General features: G+C 42.4%; 1 protein-coding gene across 3 annotated transcripts in view; it reads left to right on the top strand.

Moving 5' to 3' along the window:
* Window positions 1-3,187: 3,187 nt before the first annotated feature.
* BMP2K (BMP2 inducible kinase) overlaps window positions 3,188-23,731 on the top strand; it is a 113,312-nt gene continuing 92,768 nt past the window's right edge. For all 3 annotated transcript variants that reach the window (XM_047799546.1, XM_047799545.1, XM_047799544.1), the window contains exon 1: window positions 3,188-3,522. In XM_047799546.1, coding sequence (XP_047655502.1) covers window positions 3,336-3,522 — 187 coding nt within the window. In that variant the 5' untranslated portion in view covers window positions 3,188-3,335. The remainder of the gene's footprint in view (window positions 3,523-23,731) is intronic.

Raw genomic sequence — 23,731 nt, 5'->3', positions numbered from 1 at the left:
GAAAGCATAGAAAGAGGGCATTTGAATAGGTATAAAGTAATACTGTTACATGGGGAGGACAATTTTTCCTAATAGTAAAACATAGTAAGACCAATAATGACTGAAGATGTGTCATAAAAGGAGTAGAGTGACTTGTGAGGAAAAATCACTCATTGGGTATTGGAAGAGATGACTTACACAGGCAATGACAGCACTGGAACGAGCCTTTGGGGACAGGCATATTTCATTTCACCTGCGTCAGTCTTTCTTACTTCACATATGTCTTTGAGAGCCATCTTAGTGCAAAAGAGATGAGGTCAAAGTAAAAAGAAGGATTAGAGCTTTTTGCAGTAGAAGACAAAAATGTCCCTTCCCTCACTGTCAAATTCCTTCCTGTTCAAGGATCTCAGATGTTGGCTGCAATGATCTGTGACTTTATCAGTACATTGTAACATGAAACTTTGCAGACTGAAGCAGTATGCTTTTTTTTTTTAAAGTCTTTATCTTGTGGCTAGTTCCCAACTATTCTTACAGCACTAGAGCTGTCAACATTTGAAAGATCAAAAATATGTGTTTTCTTACTGTAAGTCTCCTAATGATAGTGTTTAAGATGGTCAAAATATCCCTATTTTTCCAACAGGAAACCCACATGAATGTTCTTGCACAGCCATGGCCTAATAGTACAGAACTAAAAGGCTGGACTTCTCAGTACAGTTTTGCACTGGTCACTATCTCGTTTTCTCCCTACACATTGGTTGAAGGGCACCCGTCTTAACTCACAAAGTTGAATCTGGCAGTTAATGTCAGCATCTTTTGGTGCTGTGAGTAAATGCGTGGCCCTGTTGTTATCAGCAATACAATGTTTTTGCTTCCTTATCAGCAATAGGTTTGTGGTGGAACATCGTGGAGTTAACATTCTGAGATCAGATGATATTGACATTTTTAGTGTGTGCTTGGTGAAAAATTAAAGAACGAATTGCTCAGTATTAGCCATAATTTTTGAAGGGGGCCTACGCCTTAAACTCATGATCAACTTCCATATCCAAAGTCAGCTATGTATATGGCTACAGAGAAGGAATTTTTTTTTTTTTTTTAAAAACCACAGCTATTGTGGTAAATTGGCTCCTAAACTGATCACAGGAGACTTTACTTACTCTTGTGTTGTCATCAGGTGAAATCATGTTAGGCTCCCACTGTGCCTGTTAGGTTGATTGCACTTCTGAACTGTACGAAATGACTAAATTTCTTAGTTATCCTGCTTGAAAAATATAATTCAAATGTTGTAGGAATGCAAATCCACAGTGAATCCCCACAGTAAGGAGAATGGTCAGCTTATTTCTAAATGGAAATCCCCAATTGTCACACCGTATCAATTATCTGACATAAAATCTGACTTCCATTGAGCAGGAATGTGTTTTAAAGATCAGGTCTCTGGATGAAGAATTTTAGCTTCAGTGGGTTATGCAGCAAAAAATGCCTAAATGCAGAGCACAGTTTTAATGTTGGCAGAAATAGCTTCTCTTGAAATAGCAGACAAGAAGGAAAAATGGAAGATTTGAAGCTGAGTCTTTTGCCTAAGCACATTTTCTAACGTTTCTGCCTGTATCTCATTTAAAATTGGATAAAGAAATAGGAGTGGGGATAGAACGACATTCATCTGCTTTCACAGAAGGCACGCACTGGCGTCCTGCACGTACAGTTTATTTGACCTACATTTAAAAAATTTGGGAAATGCCGTATTAGAAAAACATCCAGAAGACTCCTGGCTTTTCTTAAGAAATGGAACCTTTGGCCACAGCGGGCCTCTATTCATACCGGGCGGGGGCAGGGGCAGGCTGGATTTGGGACTGGGGCGCTCTAGTTACACAGGCTCTGTGATTTCACACTCCTTACCATCCTAAACGTCTTAACACCATACTCATTTTTGCAGGCCTCACCCCGCAGGCATGGAGACTACTGCAGTTTCCGAAATGGATGCAACGGGGCTTTTTTTTTCTTCTTTTTTTAGTGTGCAAATCTCTTTGCTAACGGGCGGAGGACGGGACCGGGTAGCTGGTTTTGCTTCCCAACAGTCCTAAATGTGCCGTTTTCCAACGCTCTGACCCTAACCTCCTTTTTCCAAAGGGCCCAACGAATGAAACGAAGTATCAAAGGCGGGCCCTTGAAGTTGCAGCTCCACCAAAAGCCAGCCATGTGACCTTCCCCGAGTCCGTTAAGCTCTCCGGGCCAGAAGTGATGAAAGGTCTCTAAACGGACTTAACAATTGTTCCGAATACTTCACAGGGCTGTTGCACAGCGCACATGAGATTTTGAAAGTAGACTATAGACCGCAAAACGCTCCCGAGCACAAGCGTCTGCTACAGAGGGCGGCAGCACGGCTTCCGAAGTCGGGTTACTGGAATCCGCTCTCGCTCCGCGCTGCTCCCACCTCCCACGCTCCGGGGTGGGCGAGCGGAAGAAGATTCTCAGGGGAGCCGGTCTGGAAAAGCGGCTGGGCACTGCAGCTAGAAGTTCCTTCGCGGGGGTAAAGTTGGTGGCGGCACTTTCAAGCCCGCAGAGCAACATACCAACTCCTAGGCGAGAAGAGACATCCCGCCCCCGCCGCACAGGCGGCGAGAAGACCGGTCACCGGGTCACCTCCCTGCTCGAAGCCGGGACCCCACAGGCCCGGCCCGAACCCTCCCGGCCGGGACCCCAGGCATCGCCCGTGCCCCAACCCCCACCGTCCTCTTTCCCGTCCCCCCTCCACGTGACAAGAGCCGGAACCGTCACTTCCGGCGGCGCAGACTGCGCGCCTGCGCGGGGTGCCCGGCCTCAGAGAGCGGCTGGCAGGGGCGCCGCGCCGCCAACGGCTGGGAGTGGCGGGCGGCTCCGGTTCCGCCGGGGCGGCGGCGGCGGCGGCGGCGGCGGACTGCGCTCCAGAGGCTGTGCGGCGCGAGGACTCCCGCCCGCTCCCCGGAGGCCCGGCCGCCCCGCCCCTTCCCCAGCTCCCTCCCTCGCGCCCTCCCGCCCTCCCGCGGGGCTCGCGCTGCGGGCGCCCAGCTCGGCGGCGAGGGCGCCGGGGGCACTGGCGGCGGCGCCCCCACGCTCGGGCCCGCCCCCTCGCGCCCCGCCCCGTCCCCGCCCTCCTCGCCGCCCTCTGCGGGAGCCCGGCAGCTGCAGCGGAGCCGCGGAGCGGGCGCAGGGGCCGGGGCGCTGCGCTCGGGGCGCGCGGAATGTGAGGCTCGGCGGGCCGCAGCGCGCACGGACGCTCGGACGGACGAGGGCCGGCGGCCCCGCGCGGACGCCGGGCCGGGCGCTCGCCCTCTCGCTCGCCCTTGCGCGCGCCCCGCGCCCTCCGGCGCGCCGGCGGGACCATGAAGAAGTTCTCTCGAATGCCCAAGTCGGAGGGCGGCGGCGGCGGCGGCGGCGGCGGAGCGGCGGGTGGCGGGGCCGGCGGGGCCGGGGCCCCCTTCGGCTCCGGCTCCGGGAGCTCGTCCGTGGGGGTCCGCGTGTTCGCGGTCGGCCGCTACCAGGTCACCCTGGAGGAGTCGCTGGCCGAAGGTATGGGCGCCCGGGGAGGCGCGGGCCGGCAGGTGAGGGAGGGCTGGGGTGTGGCGGTAGCTTCTCCCGGTCGCCGCCCGCTTCTCTGCTCGCTCCCTCGGCTCCCCCTTCTGCCTCCTGCCCGGCCAGCGAGGCTCTTAGAGTAGCTCGAGCTCTCGCTCTTAAGCCGGCTTTTCTCGCCGCCGGCAGCTCTGGCCTGTGCACGGTTCTTTGATTACGAGTTTAAGTCATTTTCAGTCCTTCTCGACGCAGGGAAATACATAGGAAACGTCTTAGCGCGAGGGCTGTGGTGTCATGATTGGACCAGTGACTCATTAGAGGGTCAGACCGAGCAAGATTGGGGCTCTTCTCCCCCAGCTGTGGCTCAGGCGGGTGTCATGCGCTGGCCTCTCCACCCGCGCCGCCGGGCGCAGGACCCTGCAGCCCGCGCGTTAAGCCTGTTTGCTGCTGCTCAGCCATCAGGTGAAAAACGATTTATTCCTGTGTGTGCGCGGGATGGAGGTGATACTTTGCCCCAGCTTCAGTTAGCAGGTTGCTTTGGGGAAGCAGGTAAACTTGGAGTCCACTTATCTTTGTTATTTAGAAGCTTCTCTATGAGACAAGGTGCTAGTCCCACCATTTCAGTAAGTCTCTGGCGGTAGTTGAAAAGGCGATATGAAAGCAGGTTAACTTTCACTGGAGAAGTTTTGTGTTCGATCCCACCTTATCTTTTACTAGGCTCTGTCAACAGCTGCAAGTCGGCTTACAGAAAAAGTTATTTAACTCCATTAAAAAAATCCTATAGTTTTTTTATTTCTTGTATAAATTGGCTTGTAGGAAATACTTCCTTGTTGCATGCTTCATTGACTTTGGAGTTTTAATTGTAGACCGATATTACAAAATACGTACTTTTAAAACTTCACGAGAAATAATTTGTTGATAAGTGGCCCTTGTTAATTTTGGAGATTGAGAGAAGAAATCGAGGACAGTAGCTTTGGTTCTCTGAGAGGTGTTGATGTGGTTTGAAGACAGTAGACTGAGATTCCACTTGTGTTTTTTGAAATGCTGTAAACAGTAGCGAATTACTGCAAGAGAAAACCCTGAATGTTTTTGTCTACGAACTGTTCTGAAGAGAAATCTTGATTATTCAGGGATGAACATTGTTTTGCAAGCTCTGGCCCCTCATTAGGAGCTTAGCTGAGCCTTAGAGCGGTGGAAGGAGGATCCTTACTTCTCCAGTGATGAATGTATGGTAATTGGCATTGATGGACAGATTTACTATGCTGTAAAATTTCCTAGCTCTTTATTATACGTGACTTTCAAGTGTTGATTTAGATTGAATTGTAGGTTTTTAGAAGACATGGCTATTAGCTCACATGCTGTACTTCTGTCTTTGAGTTGTAACTGATTCAAGTGTGGCTTGAGTAATACTACACTCACTTCATTTCAGTAAATCCCAGATGGGTCTTTTATTTAATAGAATGAAATCATTGACATTTCATCAAACTAGACTTTGGATTTGTAGCTTCTGCCCCTGCTCCAAGCATGTCCTATCACTACCCTAAGCACACTGTTTTCCATAGAAATAAATAATTTTGGAAAATGAGAATAAAAATGAATTTCAAAAAGGGAGTACTCACTCAACCACAAAAAATGTTTTCAGTAACTAATATTACTGTTAGAGTGTTTCACTGACTTTTGCCATTGATTTGTCATTCTTCCGCTTGGAAAAATCACTAATTAAGTGCTAGGAGGAAGCAGGGCTTGAACAAATTCTTGGGGAAGATGGCACTTCCCCACTCTGCACCCCAGCTCCTGGAACCAGGCATTTGGGCTTCCCTGGAGGGAAGGCTGAGGCCTAGGCTTTGTTCCCTTGTGTATCCTCTTCTCCGCACGCACACAATCCAAAGGATCTACGTTCGGTTTACTTTTGGATCCTGACAATATATTATTTCAGATGCTTAATGTTTTCCCTTCTTTCCAAATGAGTAATGCTGCGATTTAGACAAGCTGTTTAAGCACCAGTGTGGTTTACGTTCTAGAATGATCGTTCAGGAATTTACAGACACATGTGCCCGTTTATAAAACTTGGGCAAGTGCTTGTGAAAAGGTAGGAGAGTGTAGAGAACCTGAACTGGGGAGAAGTAGAGCGTTGAGTGGTAAGAGGGGTGGAAGTTGAGAGAGATCGAAGCAAAAACAGTAGATTTTACATTTTTGCTTTTTGTGTCAGTGTTATTTAAACGAGCCAAGACTCTGCAGGTGATGTGTCCTGAGGAGTGTTTGCCAGGCTACTGCAGACACAGGCAGCTTGCTCAGAATGGCCTCTGCAGTGTCTTTCAATCTTCAGGAAACCTGGTGTGAGCACTGCCTGCCCCTCCCCGCCATACACATTTGATTCTCCTTATTCACAGTAGTTATGTTTTATAAAGTTGCCGTATAGTGATTTAGTGACTACTGAGGCATTGCTCCTAGGGTTAATACAGTGTTAGGGCACTGCTAGCCTCTGCTGGCAACATTTGTGTCAGCCAGTTTATAAGCTTGTTTTATGTGTGTTTCCTGTTTAGAGACACCTTGTTTGACATAAGTTGTTGACTCATTAGCATTGAGCTCATGGCCAGTACTCCTGTAACTCATGCCTAAATGAAGCTTATCTAATAATTTTCTTGGTAAGGGACATCATAGCCCTCTTGCTCTTAGGAACACTAAGTAGGGAGCACTTTGGCACTGTGCTTGGGGGTGATTTTAAACAACAGAATCACTATTGCAGAACACAAGAAAGAGAAAAGCATGATATGACATAGAACTTGAAAAGAACATTTGGTTACAGTATGAGAGCTGAAACAGAGCAGAGCAATACCTCCTGGATTCCAGCCGGCCTTCTCAAAATTTTCACCCCTATGCGCATGTCTGCAAATAACTGTGGAAGTGTCGTTGTATTGATTTCAGAGATACAAGTAAATTTCAGCAAGTAAGCGCGTTTGCAGATACGAACTCCTCGGATAATGAGGATCAACTATATGTGTGTGTGTGTGTCAGTATGTGTGTATATGTATATCCATGCACATGCATGTTTATGTCTTAGATATATTATAAGACCAGGATTCTCGGGTATGCTTGTGTTGTAGTTGTAACTAAGCTGTTGGAGTAGTTTTCTCTCTGAAATATATGTTGTAGTATGTTTGAAAATGCTGACAAATTGCACCTTTTTAGTTCCTGCCAAAAGTTCAGAGGCCTGATGGTATGTGGGGCGTTTTCCTCAAAAACAGTTTAGTTTTAGGAGTGCAGATTCAGCTTTGGGCTGTACAAATGAGATAGAGCTATGTGTAAATTTTAGCATGAAACAGTGTCAGATTGTCCAGCACAAATAATACAGTATAACCTAAGTATTTACTAAAACATAGGACTGGCTTTTGGATGACATGCCTCTGTAGGCCTTCAGTGCTAGTCAGAAGACTAATTTTGATGGATAATGGGAGGAATGGGTTCTCGGGTAGGGGACTTTTATTTCCTAAACATCTTTGGTAAAATGTGGACTTAAATGGGAAGCATAGAGACCAGGACACCATCCATAATTTGTTGATGTCATCTAATCATGAGGTTATGGGGCTGGATAGGAGTGGTATTTGAGTATGACTGGGTGAGTAGGACTTTCTGACACATCCATTGGGGTCCATGGCGGTTGTTAGCACTGTCAGTAATTGGAGGCCAGGAGTTTACTCCAGAGTTCTGTAAAAGTAGCTTGGTAGCTCTCAGTTAATTGCTTGGAGTAGAATAAGTGAATTTAGGTAAAATGTCAGTTTTCATTGTTAATTTTACAGGAATATAGGAAAATACATTTTATTTTGAGGTATAAATCAGTAAAAAATGATGCATTTAAGCGTGGTATCTGATTTGCAGAAATTTTTTGTGGCTACCCAGTAACTTGTAAGTTGAAGGTCCTAGAGATAACAGAGAGAGTAGAAGGGTACGATTTAACAAAGATATCAACAACCATTACTATTCCATAACTTTATTAAATGCCCTTTAAAAAAATGCCAGGCTGTACTAGGTGCTATTTATGCAAAAGAGGAAAAAAAACAAAAACAAAACCCAGCTATTTCTTTGGCCTTATGGAACTTAGAGTCTAGTTAGAAGATAAATGTTAAACAGAATTAGGTAAACGTAATTAGCAATTTTGATAACTGTCCGAAGAAAACATAGAGTTTTATGAGAGAATAACTGATTCAATTTATATTGACTAATAAAGGAAGCCTTTTTTTGGACCTTTTAGCGAAAATCTGAAGCGTATGAAGAGTTAGGTAAAGGCAGAGGTATGAAGATGGGCTGGTTTGGAGTATGTCATGAAGAGAGAGGTTCCTATGGGGGGAAGAGTTTCAGGAACTGCAATATGTCCAGGGCTGTGGATTATAGGGAATGAAACCTATGGAAGAAACCCAAGATGATTTTGGAGAGGTGGCCAGGATCCAGATCTTTGTATGCCTTGTTAGAGATTTAGATTTTATCCGAACATGCAGTAGGAGGCTACTGAAGGATTTAAGTTAGGGCTGCAGCATGCTCCGATTGGATTTTACGTAATTCATGGTGTTTGCTCTGCGGGGACTGTTCGAGGGGTGTACACATTAGACGGTTTGTTAAGATGGTGGCAGTGGGGATGGAGATGTGTGGGGAGACCTGGTGGTGGGTCCATTGGAGTCAGGTATTGTAGAATGTGTGAAAAACGACTTGTTATCCAGCTTTTAGACAGAGGCACCATTTCCTGAGATGGGGAAGAGTAGAGAAGGAACCGATGGGTGGGGTGGGGTGGGGTGGGGTGGAAGGATCCAGTAATTCCAGACGTGTTTAGTTGAGGTGTCTGGGAGGAAAGAAGGGTTACGTGGGAAGCTGAATATATGGTCCGGTATTCAGCAGCAGTGTTGAGGCTTAGAGACAGGCAGTTCTGGTCAATGAGCATTTATTTGTCTCTGGTTTTAAGCCCTGGGAGAGGTTGGGTGTAGGGAGAGAGTGTAGATGGGAAGGGGAGGGCTCTCACGAAGGACTCCTGGACCAGTGGTCTCGAACGTTAGAGTTCCTCAGAACCATGTATTTGGAGGGCTTGGCAGCGTACACATCGCTGAGCCCAACCTCCAGAGTTTGATTCTCTACGTCTGCGTGGAGCCCGTAATTTGCTTTTCCACCACTTGCTCATCAGCACATACTCCAGGAACCATATCATACCAGTGATTTAGAGTAGACAAAGACCAACGAAACTAAAGAGGAGCTGCCAGAGGCCAAAGGAATGCGGGGAGACTCTGATGCCATGAACCTCAGGAGTGAAGGGGGAACCGTTGTGCTGCTGAGAAGTCATCCTACTTGGTCACAGTTTTTGGGCAGGTGATCCTGATTACCCATGCTCAATCCTTCACCTACCTTCCAAATCTTGCTGTGGTTATTTCCTCATCGTGTTCTTGGCTCCAGCCACAGTGTGCACCTCTCCTCCTTGAGGTGTGATTGCATCCTCTGTTTGCCCTTCCCTTGGCCTTTGCCTGTTTAATCCTAGCTTCCCCACTGCTGGCTGTGATCAGCTCCCTTCTTCCTGCGGACATTTGTAGCTGTTTGCTTTTTTCTTTTTTTCTTTTTCTTTATCCCATTTAATCTTTTGTCTTGAGATGAAGTTATGTACGCACCCAGAAACACTAAGGTGATTATTTATTCCTGTCTCAGTGCCCCTTTATGCAGATAGTAAAATCCTTGCGGCTAGAAGCTCTGTATTAATTGCTTTTGTGTCAAAAAAAAATTTTTTTTTTCTTTCCATATCATGGACATTCAACTACTTTTCAAAGGAAACGATTCTTGACTTTTTTGGAAACCAGAGTTCTTCAATAGAATTTAAGACCTAATTTGCAAACTAAGGAGCACCAGTGGAGGGCTTTTTAGTTGTTCCCTCAAAAGTCTTCTCTTTAGGCCCCGGGGACCATAAAGTTTCTACTTTGGTGAAGGCGAAGTGTCATTTCAGTGAGCTTCCTTGAATCAGCAAGGAAAGAATAATGTGGATGCCCCCTTAAGACATCCTTCTCTGTTGTCACTGTGTTTTTCTTTAGCAAAGGTGGCCAAGTTAGAAGAAGAAAAGTATTTTTACATGCAGTTACGAAATTGTTTTATATTCTGCAGTTGATTTTGACAGCCATTTTTGGATGGAGACATTTTTGTTTTTTGGGTTGTTTTTTTTTTATTTTTTATTTTTGGTCTTTTTAGGGCCATACCCGAGGCATATGGAGGTTCCCAGGCCCGGGGTCTATTCGGAGCTGTAACCACCGGCCTATGCCAGAGCCACAGCAACACGGGATCCGGTCCACATCTGCAACCTACACCACAGCTCACGGCAACGCCAGATCCTTAACCCCCTGAGCGAGGCCAGGGATGGAACCCGTGTCCTCATGGATGCCAGTCGGGTTTGCTAACCACGGAGCCACAATGGGAACTCCGGGTGGAGAGCTTTTTGAGGCAAAGTCTAATGTATCTCTGTGTCCTTAGTTCATGTCTAACAATTTTTGTTGTTGAACTGTGAGGAAGCATTGTTTCCTTTTCTGTAACACAAAGTTAATATCTGTTATGAAGATTAATAGATAATATGTATAGTAGTGAGATAATTTATGACAGTCCCTAACAGTGCATGCCAAATCTCTCAATAAATCTGGGTTAATTTTGAGTCTGGGTTGATTTGGTTGTAAGCTTTCAGTGAAATCTGACTCTGGCATTTTAGTAACTTGCTTTTAGAATAGGTATTACATTTATCTTGAATTAAGTATCACGTTTATGTTTGTCATTTTGACTAGGTAATTATATGGCATTCAGCTACATACAATTTTTGAGTTTCCATCAGCGATATAGAATTTGGACCTTGATAGCAGCATATGCTTTCACAATAAAATGAAAGTAGTTTGCAAATAAAGAATATTTTTACATAGAATCTTATTAACATGCTTTTCTTTTGGGTTGTTTATGTTATTGTAGGGATAGCTCCCAGGATGTAATTTTGACTGTCTGTTGATACATTTTCTGCAGAGGTGGTGGTTTTATTCAAGGACAAGATACTAACACTAAAACAATTCCTAGTTTTCAGTATTTCAAAAATAATGTAGTAGGAACTATATATTTCTCTCCAGTAAAGGTGCTAAATTACACTATGTCACATTTCTTTGCTTTTAGCTGTAGTCAACTTTGTGTTGTTAGTATTAACATTTTCATGCTGAGAAAATTGGAAGGGTTGTCTTTGGTTATTTTAAAAATAATGAAAATACAAATGTTTGTTAGTATCTTTCTTTTATGAGGTCTGCAGGAGGGAACAATGGAAAATTGATGTTGTTAGCGGTAAGGCACATACAAGAAGGTCGAATTGACTCCATCTTTACATTGATTCCCGATCATCTTTGGTGTTCTTTACTAATCTTGTGTATTGTCTGAGGTTCTCTTTCACCCTCATCTCCCCTTTTTTTTTGGGGGGGGGTCAAAACTTAAAGTAGAATATATATAAATAAATATATATTTTTATTGGAACACATTTGGTAGCTATCAAAATGATTACAGCCTTGATCTGGAAATCTGAAATTAAAAGTCTGAATGGCAATTTCAAAGCTGCATAAGCTTTCCTCTGCAAGGGCTTGAGGCTGTTCATTCCTTGATTTTATTCTGCATCCATCTGGAGAACCATTCTTGTACCCACAAGTCACTATTTTTAGGGGACTGAGTTGGGAAGTTGAGTGGTTAATGACCGAGCTGTTTTAAATAGTTGGGCACTTAGTTAATTTGGAGCTTCTCTGTCTGTGTGTATCATCTTTACAAATGGGATCAGTCAGCATATTTCTGCTCATTTTCGAGCTTCTCTGCAGGAAAGTGGTTGTCCGGCCTTTCCACAGAGGGAGCTGTTTTTGGAATTTTGGGTTTGTCCTAGGCTTGGAGAATTCCAGTAACGTTAAGGGCATAGTTTGGGATATAGCCTTTAGCAATGAATGTGGCGTTTTGCAATGGATAGTCTTTAAATATGTGAAACAATTGTTGCTACTAGTTTTCCTATTTTAACTTTTTTATTGAGATTTGAAATGATGCCTACTTGAAGGCAACTATTAAAAAAAAGGGGGGTGGGCGGACCTGGAGTTGGGCCAGATGCTCATCCCAGTTAAAGCCACTAACTGGCATTGTGACATGTTGACCTCTGTTTCCCCGAGAAACATGAATGGGTAAAGATGAGTCTGTAACATCTTTTTCCATTTTAGCATTCCGTGATCTGTCTGTGTAATTGATTCTTACTGCTGTGCTGATGAAAGAGGCGCATGGGAAAGGAGGGATAATGATAAGCAGTTTCAGGATGGAGACTGTAATGAAAGGATTCTGTTTGATTGTCATGCATTTGAGTTTTTGTCTTTTCAGGGCCATACCCATGGCATATGAAAGTTCCCAGGCTAGGGGTCGAATTGGAGCTGCAGCAGACGGCCTACACCACAGCCACGGCAATACTAGATCTGAGCTGCCTCTGCGACCTATACCACAGCTTCCGGCAACACTGGATGTTAACCCACTGAGCGAGGCCAGGGATTGAACCTGCGTCCTCATGGATACCAGTTGGGTTCGTTACCGCTGAGCCACAACAGCAACTCCTAAGATTATTTCTTAATCATTGGGAAAAGTCTTTTCTATGAAGTTGCCTTAGAAGTTGAGGTAGTCTCGAGATAGGGGATGGGTCCTCACATAAAACTGTGGCCTTTCAGAGTGCTGTTTAGTTTCAAAGGGTGGACAACCTTCGTTGCTGCTTTTGATTTTACTCTGTGTTCTACAAGTGACTGGTTATTTTGGAGGATATCTGAGGTAAAGAAGCTTTCCCTGTGGTGGCTCAGTGGGCTAAGAACCTGACACAGTGTCTGTGAGGATGTGGGTTCGAACCCTGGCCTTGCTCAGTAGGTTAAGGATCTGGTGTTTGCTGCAGGCTGTGGTGTAGGCTGCAGATGTGGCTCAGATCCTGTGTTGCTGTGGTGTAGACCACAGCTGCAGCTCTGGTTTGACCCCTAGCCCAGGAACTTCCATATGTCTCAGGTGTGGCTATAAAAAGAAAAGAAAAAAAAAAAAGAAGGAAGATATGATGAGGGGTTATGGCGATACTCCCCCTGAGTGAGTTTATCCATAGGAAAGGGTACCTGTGATGTGTGGGAAGAATTAGTTACTTTTTGTTTCCAGTTCTGTTGGCTCTGGTTTGAGTCCTTAATCCTTGGAGAATTCTGTTCTTACCTGGACTGTTCCTCCCCTTCTAGGTTCTCTACTGACTACATCAACTCTTGTGTTCCTTCCAATTTATTCTTCCTGAAGTGACTTCTGATTCTGTCCCCCTCTTGCTTGCCTAACCAAGTGAAGTACAGACTCTGGGATTCAAGCCCTCTAGCCTGCGTCTCTCACTCGAACCCGAGGTGTCTGTCACTATTGCACATGTACTTGGTATCTTCTGAACGTCTCTCATACGTTCTCATTCCTGTTTTTCAGCTTATGTTGTTGTATTCCAGGAACGTAGGCACCTGCCTCCTCAGTTGTGTTGAATTTTGTTAAAATGCAGTTGCTTTCTTGCAGTCTTTTCCTGTTCCCACCCGAATGAGTGTGATTATGCCTTCCTTTGATGCCCTGTGTAGCAGCCATTGCTCACATTGCATTTCCTTTACACAGCTTTGTTCTAGTCCAATCAGATGTCTAAAGGAATAAAGTTTCCCCTGCTGTAAGATTATAAGCTCCTTTAAGGTTTGGCTTACAAGTCTTTTACTTCTTGCAGTGCTGAACTTAGGATAGGTATTCAGTACATTTGTAAGAGGTTGATTTTTTGAATTGAAAAGTGGTCAGAAGGTCTGTTAAAATTTACTATAAAACAACTGGATAGCAGTCATATTTGCTATACATATTCTACTGTTCAGTTGATAGTTAGGGACAGATTGGTCCTGTTTTTCAAGTTATGTCACTTTTTAGCAACTAAAATAGATGTATTTGATGATAATGTAGGTACAGCACTATCTAGATGGATGGAAAAAAAAAAAACAGGTTATTTTTGGATTCCTGCCTATTTTATTTCTGCTGCGATTACACAAAAAGTACATCTTTGTTTTGTGGCTTCTGCATTGCTCTTTCTATTAGGTATGACTCTCAGAAATAGACTAGCCTGAATTCCCTTGAGCCATGTCATCTTTAAGAAAGTGACTTTTGTGGGAAAGAGAGAGCAAGCTGAAGAGGCCTAAGGTATGTGCTTCTGAGTACCTAAACTTAAGGAAGCAACAGTATTGGAAATGGTCACATGGCTTTGGCTTTCTCTTGAGTGGCGGATAGTCCCAAGGTTTAATGTGACACCCAGTGTCTCAGAGACTGGGAGATTAGCAAGAAAGGGATCTCGTCTCCTTAATGCTCTGGGTGAAGGAAAAATATGCTCCTTCCTTTGGGGGGACCTTCTAGTCTGTGTGATTTTGGAGGTGCTCATTTTCTAGGTAGAGAAACACTGAATTTTTTTTTAAGATTAGGAAATTTGTAATCCTCAGCACAACAGATCAGAGGGTAGCAAACTGTCTTTATGCAGTTTTGTTAGTAAGGGATCATCGCCACCCTCAGCATTCTTCTGTTTCTTCTTTGGTTTCCTGGAAGAGGGGTTTCCAGCACACCGCTTCCCTTGCCTAATTGCTGTATTTACTCATTTTCCTGAATTTTTTTTTTGTGGCTGGGCCATTTTTAGGGTTGGCTGGAGCTTTTCACATATTTAAGTATTGTCTTTTGAATGAGATGATCAGTCTAAATTTTACTGTTTATTCTGGAATCATTAAGATATTAGTACTAAAATGACTTACACATAATACAGTAAAATACTTAGGAATGTTGTCAGGACTATTTTTCTAGGGAGTAGGGTTATGCATCACTGGCCATGACCCACTTTTTCATTCTCTGGCCTGCATAACAGAACCTCTCCTACTGAATGTTAATGGTCTATTCTTTGTGTACCAAAAAAGGATGCCACTGACTCATGATCAGTAGGTCATGTGTTTTGAGTTATTTTTCCAGAAGTACAATGTATATGTGCTCAGTTGTGCTTAGGCTCTTAATGGTTTCTTTTGTGATCAATGACAGAAGTTTGTCAGATCGTTGACTGGTGGTGTAGTGTAGTAGTGTAGATCTGAAGAGGTTTTTTGTTTGTTTGCTTACCAACTAGCCTAGTTCAAATCCTAGTGAATAGTTAACCAGATTGTTAAATCTTTATTAATTTTTCATCTTTCAGCAAAATGTTATTTGTGTAATTCTAAGGACCTCAATCCAAATCGATCGTCGTATGTTTTTTAAAACCCACTGAAGCCAGCTGTTACAGATTTGTGTTTCTCAGCTCACTGAAGTGGGGACTTAAATGTTGCAAATCCTTGGATTAAAAAAAAATATCTTTGTGTATGGCATTTTGCCGATAGTATCCTGTCTGTGAGGAATGTTGGAAGTGAGTTTGCAGGGTGCTGTGTGACTTTATCATGTTCAAAGTTGGATATAATGATTTTAATGTCCCATGAGTTTCTAGCACGAGAAACTCCTTTTTACAGAGCTAAGGTTCAGATTTGTTTTCACTTTAGAATAGGACAGTCTTTCTTAGTTAAATCTTACAGGTGTTTTAAAAGGTTATGGTGGCACAGCAGACATTGGCACAACATTGTAAATCAGCCATACTTTATTTTTTAAAAAAAGGTTATGGTGGCCATTGTGGATATTCTTAGATCAGTTCTGTTGGGTTTTACTTTTTGGAAGAGTAAATATAGGGGATGGGGCTGGTGCCTGGTGTACAAGAATCCGAATTAAGGCTAAGACTTTCTCAGCTTCCTTCAGAGAGTATCCCGAATAGTCTTATTAGCTGGAGTTGGTGTTGTTGGACTAACAGTCTTTCTTTTAAAATGCTAGTGCATCATTAAATCTCCCATAATTGTAGCAATTATCCAATTTTAGTTCCCTTATTTAACTATGAGAAAATAGAGTGAGGGATGAGCCCAAAGTCCCGCTGTTAGTGTTGGTTGTGGAGGGCAGAATTGAGGTCTCAGGACTCTATTTAGCACTCTTTCCACTGCATGTGGCCCCCTTAATTGGCTCTTGTACGCATTCAAGTACTAGCCTTTGATTGGAGTGGGACTTGGGGGAGGCTTAAGGCACCAGGGGACTTTTAGTATTCTGGAGGCAGCTGGAGTATTAATGGGTACCTGAGGAGTCTGAGTGGAAGGAGGTATCTCCAAACATTTTTGCCTTAAAGCTTTCCCACTTTGTTCTTTCCTAAGGCCAACAAACCATGTGTCACAGTTGTTTAAGATGTCAGGATAATGTTAAAAAGTTTAAAATTGCAAATTCCCCCTAATTAGTCTGTTGTTTCAGTCTAGAAAGTTTCAGTCCGAAGTGAAATAATGTGTTTGTGAACTGTAAAGTAAGTAAAATTGCATCACTTTAGCTTCTTCAGTTGAATCTAGCATAGCAGTATCTAGGACCGCCTGGATCCTAGGTGGAAAGAAAATGAAGAGAAACAGCTGAATTCTTATTCCTGTTTTCCTTCTGTTCCTAGTTCAAGGTTATAGCTTAGAGTCTAATGTGCTGTAGTATCCAGTCCCCTTTTGCATTTCATTTAACCAATTTTGCTTCGTTTACTCAAAAAAAAAAACAAAAAAAACGACACAGGTTCTTTAAAAATTTTATTAGATCATGGCACCTATTATGCATTTGGCTTAAACCTGGAATACTACAGTTCTGAGTCTTTGCAGGAAATAAAATCATGTGACATAAAATTTTTCTTAAAAATGACACGGCATTACTTCTGTAATATATGTGGCATATTTTTATACACATGCACGTGGAAAGTTAGAATGGTCCTTGACCTATGATTTTAAAATATTAAAGGAGAAATTTTCTTTATTTTTCATTGAACTGAAAGATTTTCATCATCATTATCAAGAAGTATTTATTTAGTGTCTGTGTTTTCCTAAGCGGAGAGTTTTTTAAAAAACAGAGATGTAATTGACATATAACATTAGTTCCACCTGTACGACCTAATGACTGTATTTGTCTGTATTGTGAAATGATCACTGCGGTGAGTCTAGTCAGCATTTGTCACTGCACAGAGTTAATCAGCTTTTTTTCTGTGGTAACTTTTGAGATCCACTCTCTTGGCAACTTGCGAGTATTCGTACACAGTTGTTAACTGCGGTCACCGTGCTGTACTTTGTGTCCCCAGACTTAGAGCTTTTGTTTTTTTAAAGCCAAAGAATATCCCCATCTACCTCTAATATCTATCTCTCTCTTACTTCCAAGACTACCTCTGATTATCATCTCCCTCCTCTTTTTCCATCAATTATCTGATTTTTCTTGTTTTCTACTTGTTCCCTATTACTTACTGTATCTGCTCAGCATATCAACTTAGCATTGTTTCATCTTGAAAGACAAAAACAAAAATAGAGCTTTTTTGCTGATCTTTCCTGTCTCTTTCCTGATGTCATTAATTGACTTCAGAAAGAAGAGTTTTGGGCAGTGGTTCTCAAACTGTGGTTTGTGGGCTCCAGGGGGAGGGGTCCCCAAGACCATTGAGAGAATCTATCAGGTCAGAATTATGTTCATAAAACTCTAAGACACAATTGCCCTTTACATCCTATTGGCGCTTGCACTGACGTTGCAAAAGCAGTGGTGGTGGTGGTGAAAGCTGCTGGTACCACTTCAACACAGAGCTACATGGTTGGCACCAAAATGTCTTCAAGTCATTGTATTCTTCACATTGGACTCAATTCTCTCTCTTTTTTTTTTTTTAAAGCCAGTTTCTCTTAAGAATATCCTTGACGAAGCACTGAAAAATACACATAACATAAAACTTAGCATTTTAACCATTAAGTTTACAGTTCAGTGGCTTTATGTCCATTCATATTGTTATGCAATGGTCATCCCTGCCCATCTCCAGAATAACTTCATCTTCCCAAATTCAAACTCTGTATCCATTAGTCATTAATGCCTCACTCCTCCTTTTCCCCAGCCCCTGGTAACCACTATTCTACTTTCTCTCTCTAAATTTGTCCATTCTAGGTACCTTATATAACCAGAATCGTTCAGTATTTGTCTTTTTGTGATTGGCTTATTTTCCTTAGCATAATATCTTCAAGGTTCATCCACGTTGTAACATGTATCAGACTTTTTAAGTCTGAGTAATATTCCATTGTATGTCACGTTTTGTTTCTTCACCCATTCGTGGACACATTTCCGTTGTTTCTACTTTTTGGCTATTGAGAATAATGCTGCTGTGAATGTAAGTGTACAAATATCTGCTCAGGTTCCTGCTTTCATTTCTTTCTGGTATACACCCAGAAGTGGAATTGCTGGATTATATTCCAAATTCTGTATTTAATTTTTTGAGAAAAGGCCATGCTCTTTTCCTTCACAGCTACATCATTTTAAATTTCCACTAGGAGTGCACAAGTGTTCTGATTTCTCCACATCCTCACTGACACTTGTTATTTTCATTTCCTTTTCTTTTTTAAAATTTTTAATGGCCGTCTTAATGGGAGTGAAGTGGTGTATCTTTGTGGTTTTGATTCGCATTTTCCTAAAGATAAGTGATGTTGAACATCTTTTCATGTGCTTATTATTGGCCATTTGTAAATACACATTTTTAAATATGTGATGCAGTGGGAAGTATTCATAAAGCACTTGCTGTATTAGGAAGTGTGGTAGTTAATTGAGGACAGATACTTTGGTGAATGAGCTGTGTCCTTGAACTAGCTGCTTGTTTCATAGAACACTTTTTTATTTGAAAGAATGACAAACTGTATTCATTTAGATTTGGGTATTTGCAGACATTTTCTCAAATAATTCAGTGAGCCTATCCCATCAAGGAAAACAACTGACAGGTGTATTAATAATAGAATTTGAGCTTTCGAGAGAAAATTAGGATTTTGGAGAACTTGTTCACAACTTCTGCTCTTGTGAACTTGACAGTGTGCCATCAATTAAAGGTTTTTCTGAGGAGATAGGTGATAATATTAACAAATGTGATTTTTAAAAAGGATAATGAAAGATTTCTTTAACTCCGTAAATTGTTATTTTCCAGATACATGATGTTACAGATGCAGGATCACCCGGTAGATTTCAATGTACCTGCAAAAAATTCAGTAATGTGGTTTGAGATACCTCATTGCAATAACCTTTACAAAACCACTCATTGTCCTGTTTTGCAATAAGAGCAGAGAAGAATATCCAAAGATACTAGCTGAGAAGACTGTTTCAAATGGTCTTTCTCTTTCCCTCTTCATGTATGTGTGAGACTAGGTTTTCTTCAGATATTTTATTCAAGTAAGACATCACAAGAGATTTACTGCAGAAGCAGGTGTGAGAACCCAGCAGTCTTCTATTAAGGCACATATTAAAGAGCTTTCCCAAAATGTAAAATGTTAGCATTCTTCTCTTTACATTTCTGTTTTGAAAAACACAGCTGGTTTATAAAACGTTATTTATATTGGTATGTAATGTGTTTTATTATCTTAAATGAATTAATAAAATTAGAAAAATCTGTTTTAATTTCTAATCTGGTAAATGTGGAGTGGTATAACCCACATTAACAAAAGCTTTCTGGGATCTTCAATAAAATTTAAGGCTACAAAGGGATTCTGAGACCAAAGGGCCTGAGAATTGTTGAGTATACGTTGTATATTCCAGCACAACTGTGTAATACTTTAGCCATTAGCCACATGTGGCTGCTACTTGTCATGTTGCTAGTCTGAATTGAAATGTACCATTCATGAACAATACACATGGTATTTCGAATCCTCAATACGAAAAGAAAGAATGTACAAAATCTCATTAGCATTTTTATAATATTGATTGCATGCTAAAATAGTCATGATTTGGGTATTTTTGGTTAAATAAAATGTATTACTCACTGGTTTTGGAGTCCCCATTGTGGCTCTGCGTGTTAAGAACCCAGCTAGTATCCATGAGGATGTGGGTTTCATCCTTGGCCTTCAGTGGGTTAGGGATCTGGCATTGGCACAAACTGTGGCATAGGTCTTGTGTATGTGGTTGGGATCTGGTGTAGGCCTGCAGCTCCGATTTGACGTCTGGCCTGGGAGCTTCCATATGCTCCAGGTGTGCCCCTAAAAAGGCAATAAAGAAATTCACTGTTTTTTTTTTTTTTTTTTTTACCTTTTCAATGAATGGACCTGGTAGAAAATTTAAAATTACCTGTGTGGCTTTCACTGTATTGGACACATATAACAGTACAGGTCTGTAGCATACAGTTCAACACATGGACCCTGCACTTGGCAGTTGGGGTGGTTCATCTGGGGTTTGTAGACATCCATGTGCCTTTTTCTTAGGAGAGGGGTTATGGCTCTCATCACATTCTCAAATGGGCACATGGCCAAGGAAAGATTAGGAACTGTTGTACAATGTATAGGCGACTTGCTGAATTTGTGCTTGTAGTTATTTGGGCTCTGCCGGCGGCCTGGATCTGGGGAGTCCCCTTCCCACACTTGTGCAGGCTGGGTGAAACCTGTGGTGCTTGGGTTGTGGCGAGATGTATTGTTGGCCTCTCCAATTGGAACCCTGAGCGAACATTCCCACAGAAATGTTTTTTCAGCAAGACGTTAGGTATTACAGTACTACTAGTACTAGCCTGCGGGTTGGCCTGAGAACGTAGTTACACATGTAGGGTTGTTTCTGTGGGAAAATACTCTGAAAGCCAAAGAGCAGTTTTAGAAACTGTCAGAACGCAGTACTCCACTAGGTCAGGGATTTCATTCATGTCATGCTGGGAATCTGATCGAATGAGTGGATTTCTTAATTTGATCATTCATAGGGGTTGAAAATAAAATAAAATATGAAGCACCTGTTAAAGTGGCAGTACATTCCAAAGATGAAGTTACGTGATGCTTGCTTACCATTTATCCCAATACTAAATGGGATTATGTAAACAAGCCACTGAGTTGGAGGATGTGTGAATTAAGTGGTTGCACGTTTAGTGTGAGTTAAGTCTGTAATGCTGTTATGTAATAGATTCTTGGCTTATGTTCTCATCAAGAAAGGCTTCCTGAAAGTTCTCTTGTGGCACAGCAGGTTAAGGGTCTGGTGTAGCCGCAGCTGTGACGCGCGTTCGATCCCTGGCCTGGCAACTTCCACATACTGAGGGTGTGGCTGGAAAAAAAAAAAGTAAGGCTTCGAAAAACAATGAAATTTCAGGGCCTGCTTAAATGAAAAGAGAACGCTGGATTGAGGCTCTTCCAAACATATTTATTTCATTACAACCCTTCGTGTTTTATTGCCCATAAGGTTCATCACAGTATGCCACAATAACTTTTTTGTCTTTCTCCCTTCCATAGACGTGTGAAATCATGTTTTCCAGAGGCTAGCACAGCCACATAGTAAAATCTGTGGAAAAAAGGACATAGAGCGAGCCCTCATCTCACAGTCAGTTAATTGCAACTAGGGAGAGATGCGTGAGTGTGGTCATTGGGTGAAGAGAGCCTTGAGGCAGCTAAGACAGCACGTGATGGGCTGCAGAATTGCAGAGTAAGACTTGCAGAGTGTAAGACTTGTAGAGGGAACTGGAAAAAGTTGTATTTAAGAGTCGTGAGGCCACAGAGTCCCAGTGAGAGGTTAGCATAATGCTGAATTTGGGAAGGAAAGACAAATTTAACAGTAATAAGAGTTGACTAGAATTTGATGCTTTTGAAGCCTCATACTCTGGTGAGAAAGCAGTTGTGAAATGAGTGAGAGAGGATTGAGACTTAAAACCCAGGCTTTGGATTTGTGAATGGAATTTTCAGATGTAAAACAGGAAGAAAAAAAGTTGGTAGGAAACTAAGTTTATATGTAGTCTTTTTCAGTTCTGCAAAACAAAACCCCAAACATTAATTCTAAAATCTGACTTTTCTGCTGTAGGACAGAAAAGAAGGGTAAGGGAGGGGAAAAGGTGTCATGACTAGAAAATAAAGGAAAGTCTGAACTGAGCTCATCACAGTCTTAGGAATGGGGGTTGTGATGAGCGTTCTCAGGTCTGGGATCAAGCAGGGAGGTTCAAGAGCAGAATGAACTCTACTCCAAGAGCTCGTTTGTTTTAAATGTAGTAGTTTTTAAATGTAGTTTGAAGGGGTCTTATTCTCTGACATACCGCTTCTCAAACTCTAATAGGTATATGAATCACCTCCAGATGTAATAAAATACAGTTTCTGACTCAGTGCATCTGAGATGGGGCCTGATTTCTGCGTTACGAGCAAGCTTTCAGGTGATGCTGCTGCTGCTGTTTCTACAGGTCACTCTTTCCCTGAGCCAGTCTCCTAGGAGGGAGAGGAAAATACCCCCCAGAGTCATCAGAGCAGTAGTGCAGATGTTCTTAAACTTCACCGGGTGCTCATGGAACAGATTCCTGAACTTTAAGTCCCAGAGATTTCATCCTAGGTTGAGCTAACTGTCCAGAAAACCAAGCACTCCCTATAATTCTGTAGCGTTGGGATTTTCATAGGCATTACACGAAAACTGTATGTTAATATGGAACTGAGCATATTGACAATATTGAGTATTCTTTTCCACGAACATAGCATATCTCTCCATTTGTTGAAGTCATAAATGTCAGAATTACTAGACATCTTGTAAGATTTTGGTTGAAAGAAACAAAGGAAGGGAACACGGTCTCTGTTAGGTCCCTGTGAGAAACTTGGCTGAACTGTTTTGAAGCCTCTCTCATCTTTATTACATCAGTCCTTTAAGGTCAAAGGGAACAGTGCATTAAGTAATTTATAGGTTATGGGAGTAATTTTAGAAATATTGTTAGTATATAGAGACACCCACCAAGGTAGGAAATAACCAGTCTTATTTCTTTCCTTAGCTTTCTTTCTATGGCATTTCTAGGAATTATTTCACTCTGGAAAGAGTTTGTTCTTAGAAAAGCTTATGATCGAGTACTTCCCAAGATGTAATTTTTTTTTTTTTTTGGTAGGGCTGCACCCTCTGCATTTGGAGGTTCCCAGGGTAGGGGTTGAATCGGAGCTGTAGCCGCTGGCCCACCACAGCCACAGCAACGCCAGATCCGAGCCTCGTCTGCTACTCACACCGCAGCTCATGGCAATGACGGATCCTTAACCACTGAGTGAGGCGAACCTGCATCCTCATGGATACTAGTCAGATTTGTTTCAACAGAGCCACGACGGGAACTCCCTCCATGCTTTTAAGACAAAACTTGTTTTGACTTTCTTATGGTGCTTGTTCTGTCTGAAATTTTATATGTCTTTATAGACTGTTCTAACGCAGATAACAGCATCAGTGGCAACATTACCAAATGATTACAGATTGACGTATTTTGATAGAGACTTCTAATTGTCTAGAGAACTTTCTCCTGCATTGTCAAATTTGATGTGTTCACCAATTCTTAAGTAGACATGGCAACAGCACGATTCCTATTTTTCTAGAACAGGAATGTGAAGCCAATGAAGGTCAGGTACCCTCAGGAGCTAGTTCATAGACTGTTTAAAGAAGGGGGGTATATAGGACCAGAATTTGGAAAAAGTTACGTCTTCCAATAGAAGTAGTAAAAATAACTTTTTTTTTGAATTGCATGTTTCCTTGAGAATTTAATGCAAGATATATAGATGCTTTTCTCAGGAAAATTTATATACATATAAATCCTGTCGATTTCAGAGAGTGCATGGCCATTATGTAAATTTCCCCTATAGTATATTCCTTGATTTTCTGTGATTTTTGTCATTTAAAAGTGGTATTCAAGTTTTTGTCTTTTAGTAGTTTAGATAATAGTGGCTGTGGGTCTTATAATGTCCATGAAAATAATGGGATACAAAAGTGTGTAGAGAATTTATATTTCAAACCTATATACAGATACTTGATTTTTGGGACGAGGTTCTGCTGCTGATATTTGTGTTTGTGTGTTGCGTGTGTGTGTGTGTGTGTGTGTGTGTGTATTTAACGCGTTTAAGTACAGTTTTTCTCTCTTTTCTGTTAAGAGTACGTACAGTGTTTGTGAGGCTGTGTCTGGCCTGATCTCTGAGTGTCAGAAGAGTGTGACCACTTCTTCCCTACTGATGTGCTGTGCTCAGGCCGGTGTGCGCAGATGGGTTCCAGGTGTGCCAGGATGGCTCCCCCTCAGCCCTCAGAGTGGCCTCTTTGTGGTTGGAGGGCCCTGCTGGTCACCCGAGGCTGACGGAGACTCTGCCATGTACATCACTGATCCCGGGGGTTAGCC

This window comes from Phacochoerus africanus, chromosome 10, assembly GCF_016906955.1.
Source record: "Phacochoerus africanus isolate WHEZ1 chromosome 10, ROS_Pafr_v1, whole genome shotgun sequence".
Taxonomy (NCBI): Eukaryota; Metazoa; Chordata; class Mammalia; order Artiodactyla; family Suidae; genus Phacochoerus; species Phacochoerus africanus.
This window is presented reverse-complemented; position numbering and strand designations above follow the sequence as displayed.